This window comes from Prunus dulcis, chromosome 7, assembly GCF_902201215.1.
Source record: "Prunus dulcis chromosome 7, ALMONDv2, whole genome shotgun sequence".
Classification (NCBI taxonomy): Eukaryota; Viridiplantae; Streptophyta; class Magnoliopsida; order Rosales; family Rosaceae; genus Prunus; species Prunus dulcis.
Genome location: NC_047656.1, coordinates 4,993,016 through 5,008,880, shown reverse-complemented (window position 1 = coordinate 5,008,880; position 15,865 = coordinate 4,993,016). Strand labels below are relative to the sequence as shown.

Genomic DNA, 15,865 nt, shown 5'->3' with positions numbered 1-15,865 from the left:
TTTTAAGAAGATAATATCTGAATTAAATGATATTATGTTCTCTTTATTAGGATAATATTTGAATTAATGATATTATCTCTTTAAATAAAGATAATATCATATTAATTAAGATATTTATCCCAATTAATTAATTAGCCAGATAAATTGGTTTAATTAATTAATTTAAAAGATAATCTTCTTTTCCACGTGGCGTGCTGTGATTGGAGAAGAAAATATTTGCTCCCACAATGACTTGATCCTAACTGTAGCTTGACGACTCCTAAGGCTTTGACTTCAACTTTGGTTCCATCTCCTACGAAAACATGGATTTCATCTCTATTTGGTGTCCTCTTTTTTACGAAGCCCTGCAAGGAATTAGAGATATGGATAGATGATCCAGTGTCAAGCCACCAAGAAGAGGAAGGGACATTAACTAGATTTGATTCAAATCATACAAGGGCTTGTTGGTTACCTTTAGCTATTTGCTTGTCAAGCCAGCGCTTGTATTTGTGACAATCCCTCTTCATGTGCCCTTTCTTTTTACAGAAAAAACACTCATTGCTATCAGTCTTATTAACCTTAAGGTGATTAGTCTTTTTAGGGTGGTGAGCATGTTTGGAACTTTCTTTCTTGACAGGCATGCAGATTTAGTTTAGGGTCCTTAGTCACCAAGTTAACAACATTCACAGATTTGTCACGCTTGATTCTGGCTTCTTGTTGAACACATATAGCTATGAGTTCATTTAGACTCCACTTCTCTCTTTGAAGTTCATTTAGACTCCACTTCTCTCTTTGAGTAATATAATTATCTCTCATATTGGTAAATTCAGCAGGTAAAGATTCAAGAGCAAGATGCACCAGAAAAGTATCAGTGATAGGTACCTCAAGATTTTTCAATTTGTTGGCCAGATCTATCATGGTTAAAATATGCTCACGTATACTTCCACTTCCATCGAACCTTATAGTTGTCAATGAATGCATTAACACTCCTGTTTCAACCTTCTCAGACTCAAGGTATCTGTCTTAAATTCTTTAGCAGTCCTGCAATCTGGAATGCCTCCACGCACAACATCTGTTATGGCCTTTTTGATTATCATCAGAGAAATCCTATTTGCCTTTTGCCACTTCTCATATTTAGACCTTTGAGAAGTGCTTGCTCCCTCTGCAGGTCTGGCGGGTTCATCGTCCCTTAGTGCTAAATCCAAGTCCATCACTCCAAGCACAATTTCAACATCTTGCTTCCACTTCTTGTAGTTGATCTCAGTTAAAGGATCGATTGCATGTGAATTATAAGAATTGCTCATGACTGAGGAAAAATACACATTTATTAAATATAACTTTATCCCCTTACTGTATGCACACCAAATATCCTCCTTCGGGTGGATTTATGATATGCATATCTTGATCATGAAACTAAAACACAAGATTATGAAAATTCCCTTTATCAAAACTTTCAGACCTTTAGGTAAGATAAGCTTTGTCAAATTTTCATAACACCATGTATTATTCCATGCCATCATAAGCCAAAAACATAGCACAGAACTCTTTTGGGATGAGCTTATGCCATGTATTCCAACTCATGATGCTACCTACTATTGATTTACTTTGATCGTTCAAGGTGTAACAGCCATCAAAACTGCTTTGGCTGTTTTGGTGGTTGTAACATCTTCTTTATGAACTCTATCGATAGAGCCTTTACTTTTAGGGCCTACAGAAAATAGTTATAATAATAGAAAATTCTATGCAAGATATAACAATTCAATTTTAGTTGTTAGGCATTAAAGAGTTTGAGCAACCTGGCTCTTATACCACATGTAGATCGAAATAACGATTGAAACTCTAACTCATTAAGTACTAACCTACGGAAAAATTAACTCTGGTACACAAAGATCGTCTACCTTCTGCAAGCTCTAGATCACCAACTCTCAATGGGGCTCGAGTACTGTTTTGGTGCGCATGTTTGCGAAGGCAGGGACCTCTGTATTAATACTGTTAGCTGGTGAAAATCTGATTGGATTCTCCCATTAGAAACCCAATTAGAATATAACTTGTACACCTAGCATCCGTGCACTTATGTCAATATTAATAGGATTAGGATTCCTAAACTCATAAGGATTCTTTATTCACATCTGTATGAGTTTACTGGATAAGTTTGTATTAATCTCTGTCTGCAAACATGAGTTCAAGATTGATTCAATGACTGTGATGTCCTATACAAGCTTACATAGACATGCAAGGGGAGCAATTTGTCCCCTTCGAGCACGATACACTCGATCCTTTTCTTCGACTATCTGATTACACAGAACATGGCCTATTCTATCTTTGTTTTATTCCTCCTTCCAATCCTTCAATTTCCTCATATGAATTGTCTTCCTCCCTCCAAACATCATGCTCTGAACCTATCTACTACGGATAGCTCTAAAGAAACTGAATTTTAATGGGCTGCCATGCCCTCCAGTTTAATTCCTTTTGTAATAGTTTCATTTTTGTTTAGCCTATGATGAGAAAGCTCCTGTTTACACCTTGCTAGCTTTGCCTTGAGTGTGCCTTCATGACCCCTCTTGTTTTTTTCTTCGCCTTTTTGGGCTTTCAATGAAGTATCTCTTGATTTAAAAAAAAAAAAAAAAAGAGTGATGAACTCTAAAATTAACTGAGTACACCATATTACCAAACTATTTATTGAATTACTAATTTACCCTAATATAAAATGACCAAAAAAGATATACTGAGTTGTGAAACAAATGGAATTTTAATAAGTACACCCTACTCACAAAATAATATTAAATTTATCTCAAGGACAACAAAATAACGGCCTATATAATTACGACTTTTAGAAACATGTTCTCCAAACTGCATTAATACCGCAAGTTTGCAATACCTGTCTATATATGATGTCTAGCACAGCACATCATGCCCATTACCAGAAATTACACATCTAAATTTCTCTTATGTTGCATGCATGATCATGTACTTGAAGCCCTTCTAAATGCTACAACTTGCGGACTTTTTATCTATCAAATTTGTTATAAAATCAATTCTCAAATGGGTTTGATGTTGTGTGATATAGTGCATTGGGGGTGTACCAGAGGTATTTTTGGTAGTTAAATAGGGTGTACTTAGTTAATTTTACATTTTGATTTAAATATTAGGATGTACTTAGATTATATTGTGTACTCAATTAATTTTAGGATTTATTTAGTAGCACTAAAAAAAACCTATCTATTTTCAATTCATGATGATTTTGTCTTCTTGCTAGGTATTCATTATGTTTTATTGTTATATTTAACTCCTTTTGTGGTCAATTTGATTGAATGTGTTATTACATCCATTGTTTATTTCGAGCTAGTTCTCTATTCTATGTTTGGTTGCCGAAAAAATTGAGGATAAAACCCAAAAATGACAAGTAGCTTTAATTTTTTTTATTTAAAAAAAGACATATGACAAACTTTGGATGGAAGTATCGTAGTGGAAATGATGAATAGTTAATCCATTTAGTCATTCTAAATCTTATAAGTCATATGATTTGAATCTTTTGAAATCCATAAGTAAAAAATTTAAATTATAAAAATCTAAAAATAAAATCATATGATTTTTGGTCATAAAATCGATTTGAATATTTTAAAATCCATTTGGTCATTACATTCTGCTTAAATTCTCCAGACTTTTTTTTATCCCTAAATAATTTTTTAAAATTTCAATTGAATACATCCCTTATTGTTTTACCAAATTACCCTCGTATCCACATCGTCTCCTTGCACACGAGCTCTTTCGTCCCCAATTGCCTACCTGCGACCGTGCCACACCCAGCAAACTACTAGAATCTCGTCTAATTGAGGTTAGCGGCTTCAATTCAATTCGAAAATCATTTCTTTCCTTTCATGTTTGCGTTTTGAAAGTTTTAGAGCTTTTAACTTGTTTCGTTTAGCGTTGTAGATTCAATGCAATGTTTGCTTTGCATGAGATGTCAAGACAAATGAGGACTGTGTGTAAGAACGGAGCAGTGTCAGGATTTGGTGGGTTTTTTAGGGCAGCTGGTAATGATGTTGAGGGCCTTGAGGCTTCATATTCGTCAATTCGTCGTTTAAGCTCCAATTGGAATCAAAGTTCCACAAAGGAGCCAATCAGTAATGTTGGTGTCTTATGGTTGTACCCATTTGATTAAATTTGGTTTTTGATTGAATTCTTTCTGATAATCTGTTAATTTGTATGATCCATCAGCTGTTGAAAAACATTCCAGAATTTGTGAAGATAGTGGAAGTTGGTCCAAGGGATGGACTTCAGAATGAGAAGCACATTGTTCCTACTGCCGTGAAGGTTAAATTGATTGAAATGCTGGTTGCTTCAGGATTGGATGTTGTTGAGGCTACAAGTTTTGTCTCACCCAAATGGGTTCCGCAGGTTCGCGTTTTTTTGTGTCTATTTTGTTTATAAAATGGCATTGGGTCGCTATTCAATTACTAATGTTCTTGTTGCATGCCTCTGAGGGTATATGTTGGAGAAAATGTTACCAAGCAGTTAAGGAACCCAAGGATATTGATGAGACATTGAGCGAACTAAAATTTTATTGAGGATTGCATTTTGACCAGTTAGGAAAAAGGCCTCGCTAGTCATTTTGGTTGAATTTGTGTTGTCGAAAGAGCTAGAATGCATTTAGAATTGTGTGGCAAAAATTCTATCCTGGATAATTGAAGATTGTCACACTATAAAAACGTCAACAGACTTTAGGACTAAGGACAGACTTGAAATATGCAGGGCGTATATGGATCATGGACTATTAAAGGATGTGTTTTGGAGTTGTTAGGTTAAGTAAAAGGAGTAATATAATATAAAGATGCCAAGCTCTCTCCCCTACCTAACCAACACCCTCACACTCACCACAACCCTCCTCCCCTCCCCTCCCCTCTTACACACATTTAATATCAACTATGTCCTATGCCATAATAAAGGACAAGGGTTATAGAAGGTTGACAGTACATATAAATATAAAATTATTAGTCTTCAATCCTTCTTGTGTTTATTGAAATAAAGATTACACAGATAAGGCCGTTCAATGCTGATTGTGATATAAAATTATGGGTTCTTATCACCGATAAGGCTGTTCACCGATGTACTTTCTGTTTTTTTATATGTAAAATTGTGGTTTCTTTTAAAGAAAAATGCTGATCGTGATAAAGTTTCTCCTTGTAACTAGATCTTCAATGGTTGTGAACTGGTTTTTAAACATGATCTCAATATGATCTTTTTCTCTTTTACAAAATGTAGTTTTTATAGAACAAATTTCTTATCTTACAAAACATCTGTTAGTGGCCTTGTTTGCAATGTTTATTCATGCTCCTAATATTCACAGGTCAAATAATTTTCAAAACTAGAATTGACAAAGATGCTATTGCAGCTTCACTCTTGAAAAGAAGAAGTTTCAAATATAATCAATTTTCTTTTCATTTGGCTTAAATCATCTTGTTGGTTCCTATGCTTTATCATTCTATCATTGTGATTGTATAAGATGCATTGGTTATGGTGCCGTCTATGTGTGATCCATCACCTTAGTGTCATGAAAAGTTTTTTAGCAAGAATACGTTTATGTTTGATCTGGTGGATGTGGTTAGAAAGGAGCTGGACCATTTATGGATTTTAGCTTCCAATTTTTTAGTGTAAGACAATTTTCAGATACTTTGTTTTTGTGGCTGTTTCACGTCTGCCCCTTCTCAGTAATTAGTTCTTTGATTTCTAGCTTCCTCTATATTTTTAGCTTTTCTTTCTTTTGTTTTCCTTTCTTTTTTACACTGTTTGTATACTTCTGTCGTGCCTTCGTGAAACCTAATCAAATTTTCATCTGTACAAAAAAAGTTTAGAGCATCTTTAAAATCAGATTCTCATTAGATATGTTTTCTCACGCCTGTATTTTTTATTTTTTTTTTTACTTCAATTGCAGCTGGCAGATGCAAAAGATGTAATGAAGGCGATTCGGAATGTTGAAGGTGTTAGATTTCCCGTCTTAACTCCTAATCTTAAAGTAAGCACTTTTTGGTGCAAAACAAAACATTATAAACTGATAATAAGAAGATGTGTGACTTATTCATATTGTGTAGAGCTTTCTTATAGGGATTTGAGGCGGCTGTTGCTGCTGGTGCAAAGGAAGTTGCCATCTTTGCCTCAGCTTCTGAGTCTTTTTCAAAATCAAATATAAATTGCAGTATTGAAGATAGTCTCATTCGTTACCATGATGTTGCTACTGCTGCTACAAAGCTTTCAATTCCTGTTCGTGGGTATATCTTCTAACTTCCCTTTTCTTTTGTGTGTGTGCGCTTAGGGGGGAGGGGTGTGTGTTGTGCACTCCGACTAAAACTAATTACTTTCTTTCAGAATAGTATATTCCTTAAAGCCCGTTAATATAAACAGATTGAAATAAGCCCAGAGGTTTCTTTTTAACAGACTATTTGAAGAAGAGATTTGTAGTATTAAGAACTGGGCTCTATTTTTTTTTGGCCCCCCTGGGACTACTTCTTGGCCTTATTACTTAAGATTCTGTAAAGTGGTAGAAGGTCATCACTGATGATTTTTAATTCTAACCCCTTCAGTCATTGCTACCTTTTAAATTACAGCACCCAATTTTGTTTCTGGAATTATGACAATGATTTTAGACTGGGTACAAAAAAATTATGTTAATTTTCAATTCCAGCCTGACCCACAAATATTAAAATGCAAATTTTCATGATATTCTACACTTACTAACCTCCTTTATTTTGTCTGTATTTTCTATAACATGTTATTAGCGAATATTATGAATATTTTTGGGGACAAAACTTTTGAGTTTCAAATGCTTACATTTCTAATTATTTATGGTCACTGCTTTTAAATCATGCAGGAGTAACGTTATATAGTTTAGATGCAATACGACAATGTAATACTCTCTAATCTTGTTAGGTACATATCATGTGTTGTGGGGTGTCCAGTGGAAGGAACAGTACTTCCATCACAAGTAGCATATGTGGCCAAAAAACTTTATGATATGGGTTGCTCTGACATTTCTCTCGGTGATACAATTGGTGTTGGTACTCCAGGTAATTCTAGTGAAGCCTTTGATCTTGTTCATTTAGTTGGTTGTTGATATAATTGTTATGCATCTTGAATTTATCTTCCAAAACTTGTAGTTCCCATGTTCCTTGCTAAACTGATTATCTGACAGTTATAGAGTGCACTTGGTCCTTTCTATACTGTACCTTACAATCAATTGGTTGGATTTAAACATATAAGATGTTGCATCTATCGAACTCTAGGACTAACTCTCCCAACTAGAAAAGCAAACAAAAGCATCTGATGCACTTATAAAATAGCTTAGAATAGGCGCAGCCTGGCAATTGACTGTGCCTTGAATTTAACGTCTATTCCAGCCCTATGTACCTTTAGCATCTCTTTATGACCTCCTGAGAGCATCCACAATGATGCTCTCTATTTCTTAGCTAAAATTTAGCTACAAATATAAGAAAGCTATTTTAGGAGCTCTCTAAAAAATTTCAACTCCTACCGTACTCCCTAATTTGGAGAGTCATAAATGCTATAACTCTTTTTTGATTGGCCCATCTCTATTAAAAAATAAAATAAAAAATAGTTAGCATTAAATAAAGGTTTGAAATACTCATTAAATAAAATAGCATTAAATTATAGGGAGCCACTAGGAGTCCTCTCTCTCCTCAGATTTAGGAGCTCCTAGAGGACTCCCTATTTTAGGGGGGGTATAGGGAGCATGGTTGGAGTTTCATTTTTACGATTCCTCCCTAAAATTTGTCTAAGGAGGTGATTTAGGGAGCCCATTGTGGATGCTCTAACTACTCTCTAAGTGCATTAACAAACTGAATAAAACAAATAAGTAAATTAAACTGTATAAGCTTTCATGCTATGTGGGTTTCTGGCTTGTGGATGCTCTGACTACTCTCTAAGTGCATTAACAAACTGAATAAAACAAATAAGTAAATTAAACTGTATAAGCTTTCATGCTATGTGGGTTTCTGGGCAACTATCAGAGCTACTGTAAACTTTGTCATGGGTTTCTATGTATTTGCTTGTTAATTTTTTTTTTTTTTTCCTCCAGGAACTGTCATTCCAATGCTTGAGGCTGTTACTGATGTGGTCCCCACTGACAAACTTGCTGTCCATTATCATGACACTTATGGGCAAGCTCTTTCAAACATACTTGCATCACTCCAGGTAATCACATTTTGAATCTTGAATTTAGCATGAAAATTAAACTATATGTAGGCAGGTGTGGCAATTATTGATACAACTCAAATAGACAAAACTAAAGGGTTAGTGTTCTGCAATTGTGTTCTTGCTGAAATTTGACTAAATTAAAACTATCAATAAACAGTTTGTGTTTGTAAGGTTTTGGGAATTTATCAGTGGTTGTGTTCATCTGAAATGAGATTATTTACTAGTTATAGGAATAGCTATAAGAAAAGTTCCAAAGGCAATTACTGTAACGAAGCGCACTAATCAAGAGACAAGTAAGGAGGCTACCTAATACGCTAGTACTCCCCTCCCAACTCGGTAGTCAAGAAAGGACGAGTTTGGAGTGCAAAAGCACATAGTAGTGCTTGTGAGTTGAGAAATTGATAGTCTGATATACACGCTGGACAGATTGACTGACATAGAGTACATGCTCACATTAATAAATTGATAATCATGCTCAATGAAGTTAGTGCAAGCATGTAATATAGGATTGGAAGTCAATCTATAGTTCCTTTGCAATACTGCAGAATGCGCTTAGGGCCAAGATGTGGAGTTCGAGTTGCCCATAAGTTGAGCGACATCTTGAATAGTAAAGGCAATGAGTCAACTAGGTGACAGTACTCAATAGCATCTAAAAGTGGATCACGCTCTAGTGAGGAAAGCTGTTATCACTCAAAGGTATTCTGGATGTTTCTTTTCACTCAATCATAGAATTCCAACACAAGAAGTCAACAATATATTTAGATTGGAGATGTAAAGGACAGAACTTAGGCAATGCACCTCTTGTCCCAGAAGATAATGAAGAGGGCCAAGATCATTTTATCAAAAAATGGAGGTAAATGAGGAGAGTGAACAGGGTGTCTCCATGTACGTAGTGATCCTAATGTCATCGACAAACAAGAAAAGGACCATTTATTATGGATGTCAAAACACAAACGTGGAGTGATCTGCTCGACTCTCTGAAAACACAGTAGATGATCAAGGAGCTAATGGAAACCAGGCACAAGGAGCCAGTTTTGGCCCGTAAATAGCCTTGTGAAGTTGGAAAACATGGTTGGGAGAGTCTAGGAATCAACAAACTGCAAAGGCTGAGTCATGAACATAGTCTAATGAAGCTATGCGAGGAAGCATTCATATAACTAGTGGAGGATCATCCCAAATTGACTACCTTGCCAGTTGTGTGAAACTACAATCGTTTTATCCCCTCACGAAGATGAGTTACTAACTATGGATGTTTTTTAACACAGGAAGATGAGTGTGGGATGGAGACAATAAGGGGAGGCAAACTGGGGAGGAGATTCATAAGATGGACTTCCATTGAAACTGCTTCAACCAAGATTGAGGAAGACACAACTGAACTGAGAAACGTAGAAGCTATCTGAGTAATATGGCGAAGCTTTAGTTCAGCAGTACCATTCTTATTCTAGTGTGTGACAACAGGAGTGATGGCAGTGAATCCCAATGACATTGCAAAATAATGTCACTCTAATCCCAATTACTTCGAAAATATTTCANAAAACAACCAAAGCAACTTTTAGGGAATGCAAGAAAGGTATTAAAATGTTTAGGAGCCTTGGATTTTCTAATCTTAGGATACCCTAAGTGAGTAAAATCATCAGTACATAGGAGATGTGTGGACCTTCTCAGTACACATCCATGACAAAAAGATTTTGAAGTAAAAGCCTAGAAGACAACATTTTATTGGACCCTAAATACAACATGACTTTATGAGACGAATGACCCACCGTACCATGTCAAACTAATTTCGAATTAATAGGTTTTGTTTAAACGGGTACCTAAAATGATGTTTGCATTAAATTGGTCAAGTGAATTATAATGAATAAAAGTGCTGAGTTGGGTAGTTAATCATCTAACTGTGAGAATGTGAAGGTAAAGAGTCCCACATTGGAAAGTTGAGAAACCTAGCAAGGGCTTATAAAGAGTTGAGCTACTCCCCCCATTGCCAATTGGTTTTGGGGTGGAACCTCAACTTCCTTCGCTAACCTCATTATGACTTGACTCACCTGCATGCTACATGTGTTGTGCCTCCTTATTTGTTCAATAATCATGTTTTGTTGAGGTTAGCAAAAATTAAATACATTAGTAATCAGTGTTGTCTTCTTGTTGCCCAATTAGTCGAAATGTTGAATACTTGTGAAACAGACAAACTCATACGCCAGCCAACCTGACTCATCACCCTTATATGTGAGTGCTGTGAGTCTCTGGCATTTGGTAGAGCTAGATTATACTTGTGACACTCTCCTGACATTGATTGTGGAACTGTGGTGGGAGTTAGCTACAAAGTGATATTTAAAATTGTGTGCATCAAGTAGTCGGCTTCTCAAGAAAGAACATATGTTATACGGAGTACAAAAGGAGAAAAGACAATTTAAAAAGATCTGAACTCTGATTATCCTCCAGAAAAATATGATGTTCTGCTATACGAGGGGAAGAACCTTCTTTTGCAAACTGAACATCTTACATTGTAAATAAGGTATAGCTGAAGCTTCAAGTGTTTAGAGTTTGAGTTTGAGCAATGAGAAATCCCCAAACTGATTCCCTTTTGTGTTAATGCGTGATTCTAACGACCATAATTTCAGATTTCCAACTATCTCATAATATTTTAAGGCAATAGAATTGCAATGACAATTTTTCATCTTTGCAGATGGGGATCAGCACAGTGGATTCATCAGTCTCAGGTCTTGGGGGTTGTCCATATGCGAAAGGTGCTTCTGGAAATGTTGCCACGGAGGATGTCGTGTACATGCTAAATGGACTTGGAGTGAAGACGAAAGTAGATCTTAAAAAGCTCATGTTGGCTGGCGACTTTATCTGCAAGCACTTGGGGCGCTCATCTGGTTCGAAGACAGCAGTTGCCATGAGTAAAGTTACAGCTCATGCTTCTAAGCTATGAGGTACTCACCTGTCCATTCTGTAACATTATGTAGGACCAGAGCTCCAATTCATAGGATATAACAAGCTGATTGAGCTTAAGTGTTGGCGGGCAATAGAGTGTATATCTGAAATCAAGAGCCAAGGGGGGCGGTTACTTTGAGACATTTTGGTGATGTGAAATGTAAAAATCAAAGTACATTGGTGAAATAATAAGGTGAATAAATTTGGAAAATCGAAGAGAACTAAATGAAGACCAAAGACTGACATGGGTAAAAGTGATTGAGAAGGATGTTGTATGCTGGTGATTTATGGAATATAATTTTTTGAAAAGGATTGACAAGAAAGTCCTAGTCATTCCATTCGAGATTCTTCTTGTTCTGAACTCCACTCCTTTTTGTTCATCTTAATGGTCAATTTTGATCGGTCAGGGGTGGGCTAGTAGCTTTAGTTTCTATCGTTAGCTCTGATGTACATATATAAGGGCAGAAGCCTCAAACAGTGAAACATTCAAAAACCTTGAAAATGCCCATGCTTAACAAAAATATTAGAACACTACAATCTCTTAGCCTCCTACCCATAAACTTACATTCCCCTTTTTTTAATGGCCAACATTGTTTTGTAACAATTAAGGACAATTTACATTCTACGTGTCTATGTGAAAAGTTAAAGCACAACTTACACGTTATTGTTGTTAGCACATTTATGTATATAGCAAAAGACAGAGAATGGTAAAACATTCAAAATACCAAAAAATGTCATTGGTTAATGCAAACCTTAAGAATTGAAATTATATTAAATAAGGATAATATGGTAAATTCACACTTTTTCATATTAAAAAAATTAAAATTAAAAGAAAAATCAGATAATGGATCATGTTTTTATGGAACACAACTACCCATTATCTTTTTTAATTCTAAAATAAATTTAAATTTTTTTTAAAAAAACCTCTAGCATGGGGGCGGAAGCACGCGTAGAGAGACTAGTTTTTTTGTAAAATAAAAAAGTGTGCTTTCAATTTTATTTTTCCTTTTTTAAAGTTTAATATGTGGTGGAAAAGATGTTCCACTCAAGGCCTAGCAACGGGGTCTCCAACCAAATTGCTCGTAAAGTTTAATATTGGATTACGAAATTTCCAAATTAATTAGCTTAATTTTTTCTGCTTTTTCGGTGTTGGAGCGAGAGGAGCAATGCTTAGTTTGTGCTTCACGAGGTCCGACTCTATTCTTTATCTCTAATATGTGGTTTTCAACATTTTAGCTTCGATTTGTTGTTCTGAAATCGTGCTTCACTTGGATATTTTTTATTATTATAGAGTTTCCAGATTGTAGATTTTTCTAAATTTATATAATTTGACCCCCATTTATAGGTTTATATGTGAAACTCAACTCTCCATATTTTAACTGTATGGATAAAAAAAAGAAATTGAGCCAAAGCATAAACACTTAGTTCAATTTAAATAAACTTTAAAAAGTTTTAACTAGTAATTCTTGAACTGCTTATCCTACGAAAATCCAACAAAACCACTTCGTTTAAAAAAAATATATATATGAATTTTAAACCTTAATTCCAAATTAATGGAAAATGGGATTAGGATTACTCTATCACATTACATCTTTTTTTTTTTCTTTTAGTCCGTGAGTATGAAATTGACTGAGTGCCAGTTTGGCATTGCTTATTTGGGGTAATAAGTGATTTTTAAAAATTTTTGAGAAGCCCAACCCGTTTGGTAAACTGTGAGAAAATAACTTATTGTTAAAAATTGCTGTGAGAGAAAGTTATAAGAGAAAGCAGCTAATGAGGTGCTTTCATTTTCTGATTATGCAGGAATCAATTTCGAAGAGCAATCATTTTCTGATCATGCGTAAAATCAATACCAACAATACTTTAAACAAAAATTTTACCAAACGCCAAACTGATTTATCTAACAGCTGATTTCTCTCACAGCAAATCTGATAGTAATTATTTTCACAGCACAGCAATGCCAAACTGATCCTAAATCTTAATTCTTTTATTATTGAAGATGGGAATTCGAACTTTGTGCAAGAGGACGAGTTCACTGATTTGACTAATTGGCCTAACTCGTGTCTGTGAGAAAATTTAAACTTTGAATTTCATTAAATTTTGAAAAGCAAAATACGACTAAAATTTTAAGTATTTTCATAAGTCGGCACATGGTTGGCAAGGGAGAATAAAATCAAACCTACATGGGGCCTGCCCCATAATCATTCTAGACAAAGAAATTAATATGACGGATGGCCTTGGACAAACTCGACCCGAGTCTACCTCAGTTATCATTAAAATTTCTGATAAGAATTAATTGTCAAATCAATCTAAATCTATGGCTGAAAATAATCTCATCACACTAATATTTTTCAGCACAATAAATAAAGAAAAAATCAAAAATCAAAATCGCAACCCTCTTTCATGGGACTTTCCAGATGTGTACATTTTCTTTTCCTTTTTATTTTAAAAAGGAGTGCTCTTCAATTTTTACCCAAAAAGAAAACCCTTCAATTGATCGGGGTCTTTCTCGATTTCTTCTGTGTGGTTTGGCTCAGATTCTCGGTTTGCCGGTTTAAATGCCCACCACTAATTGATGTGGTAATTTGATAATAAAAAGTTATGAAAAAAAAAAAACCCCAAGAAAAACAAACTTGATAAAAGCATGGAAATGACCGTCTAGCTAGTTCATGACACTCCTACCCTATGTACCATGCACTTATATTGATATTAAAAGAAAATTAAAAAAAGAAAGAAAAAAAGTCCATAAATTATTGGTAAATTAAATCTTTTTAAGATCAAAATTGATATGTTCCTAATCCACAAGTAGACTTGGATAACCAAATGATTTCAAAGGATTATATGCAAAAGTCCATTGGGAAAAAAAGATCCTATCTTTAACAACAAGAACAACTACTACTTAGAATAACACTACCAACCAAGAGGTAAAGCAGAGTCAGCAGACCAAATATTCATAACACCAACAACCCCATTAATGGCATTAATGTTCATACATAATTTTACCTATAAAAAAAAAAAATTTATTCCTATATAATTTTAAACAAATAATTAATTATAATTCCTCACAAAAAATCTCAAAGGTAAACCTTCATATACATCTGTAAGATCACTTGAAGAACATTTGCTTTGGACAGTTTTAGCACATTCTAGCTCATGCATAAAAAAAAAATATCCAAGATGAAGGAAAATATAAGAAGTAGAGAGAGAGAGAGATATAGAAAGAAAAATTTCAAGGATTGAAGGATGGAGAGAGAGAAAGCTGGGTTTCTCTGTAAGCTACAAATGAACTTATCTATTGTGCAGAGGATTTGGGCCAGTGTAGATGGTCCTCTTATCAGCACCAAAAATTTCATCATTTCCATCTTTTTCTGCATTTCTTTTAAACCCACCAACTTGAGGCTTAGCTGGGTTGAATTCAGAAGCTGTTGTTGGAGCAGCTTTGACTGTGTTTGACTTTTCATTTCCAGCTGCTAAGCTTGGAGTCTCCAGCTGAAGTAGAATCAGAACAAGCAAAGACAAGCAGGCCAGCTTTGTTTTCAGGCTCATCTGCTTTCTTCTCTTCACCAAATATTTCATGGCAAGGGCATGGAAATACTTGATGGCTCTCTTTGTCTGTCTTAGACAGATGAAGGTTGATGGTTTCTGAGGCAGATATGTATGGATTGAGATGACTGAGGATTTTTTGGGAACTATTTGGTTTTGTTTTGCTTGGAGGTGTTGGGATTTGAAGAAAAATGGGAAAAAGTCAATGTGGGGGGGTGAGAGTCAAAATGCATAGGATTTAGAACCCAAAATAAAAAGAAAAATGCATAGGATTTGCGGCCTGGCTTCTATGGTGCAAGAGGGTCTCATTGGAAACTTCTTCGCCACTGATTTTTAGAGCCCAATTTTTACTGGGGAACGCTCAACAACAGAACAGAGAGATAGAGAGAGAGAGAGAGAGAGAGAGAGAGAGAGAGAGAGAGAGAGAGAGAAATTTCAATTTCCTAAACTGAAAGCTGCAAAGGGGTTCTGCTCGAGCTTTTTATTGATCTTGGATAATGTGAGGTTAATCATTTTCTTGGGTTTTCCTTTCTTTGGATAAATAAAGATTTTGCAATATGAAATTTTAACTTATACCCAACTAGAAATAAAATACTATTTTGGGGGGTTTCCCTACGAGCAAAGAGACAAATTGGTAATAAAGGGTAATAATTCGTATAGTTGAGATTAAAAATGTGCCATTTGCTTTATCTAAATGCTAACCATCTCATTTCCAACTTCAATACAAGAGAGTCAGGTTCACTGTCTTGGCCAACTGGCTTAATCTGCATTCGCAACTATATCATTTTAGTTTAGGTACTACATGAAAATCTAACACTGCAATTTACATGAGGGATTTTCATAAATGGACTTGCTCTAACATAATAAATTTTATATAAAAGCCCTTAAAGAGCTTATTTCGAGAAAAAAAAACCCTCAATTATTCACTTGTCACTCCCTAAATAGTTCTCTAAGAGCATTTCTAGGAGAGTCTCCAAATTTTAGCCAAATTCTAGTTAAAATAGCTAGAAAGTTATTATAGCAAACCATTTAAAAGGTGTTTCCTCCAATAATGTTTTCTATTTTGGCTAATCTGAAATATTTTATTATTATTTTATCTTTCTCTTTCTCCTTCTCCCTCTTTCTCTTGCAAATCCAATATATTTATAAAAATAAAAAATAAAATAAAAAAGAAGGTGAAAACCCAACCCTACCAACCTCC

At 35.0% G+C, this 15,865-nt stretch overlaps 1 protein-coding gene across 2 annotated transcripts; it reads left to right on the top strand.

The window, feature by feature from the left end:
* Window positions 1-3,695: 3,695 nt before the first annotated feature.
* LOC117635924 (hydroxymethylglutaryl-CoA lyase, mitochondrial-like) lies at window positions 3,696-11,653 on the top strand. 2 transcript variants are annotated; one of them, XM_034370316.1, is made up of 8 exons: window positions 3,696-3,814; window positions 3,913-4,108; window positions 4,198-4,377; window positions 5,912-5,992; window positions 6,082-6,245; window positions 6,904-7,040; window positions 8,069-8,184; window positions 10,871-11,653. In XM_034370316.1, exons 2-8 carry the CDS (start codon window positions 3,923-3,925, stop codon window positions 11,117-11,119), a joined length of 1,113 nt encoding a protein of 370 aa, XP_034226207.1. In that variant the 5' UTR covers window positions 3,696-3,814; window positions 3,913-3,922; the 3' UTR covers window positions 11,120-11,653. The 2 variants fall into 2 exon arrangements, with proteins under 2 accessions (XP_034226207.1, XP_034226208.1); XM_034370317.1 differs by having other exon boundaries at window positions 3,699-3,814; window positions 3,905-4,108.
* Window positions 11,654-15,865: the final 4,212 nt, after the last annotated feature.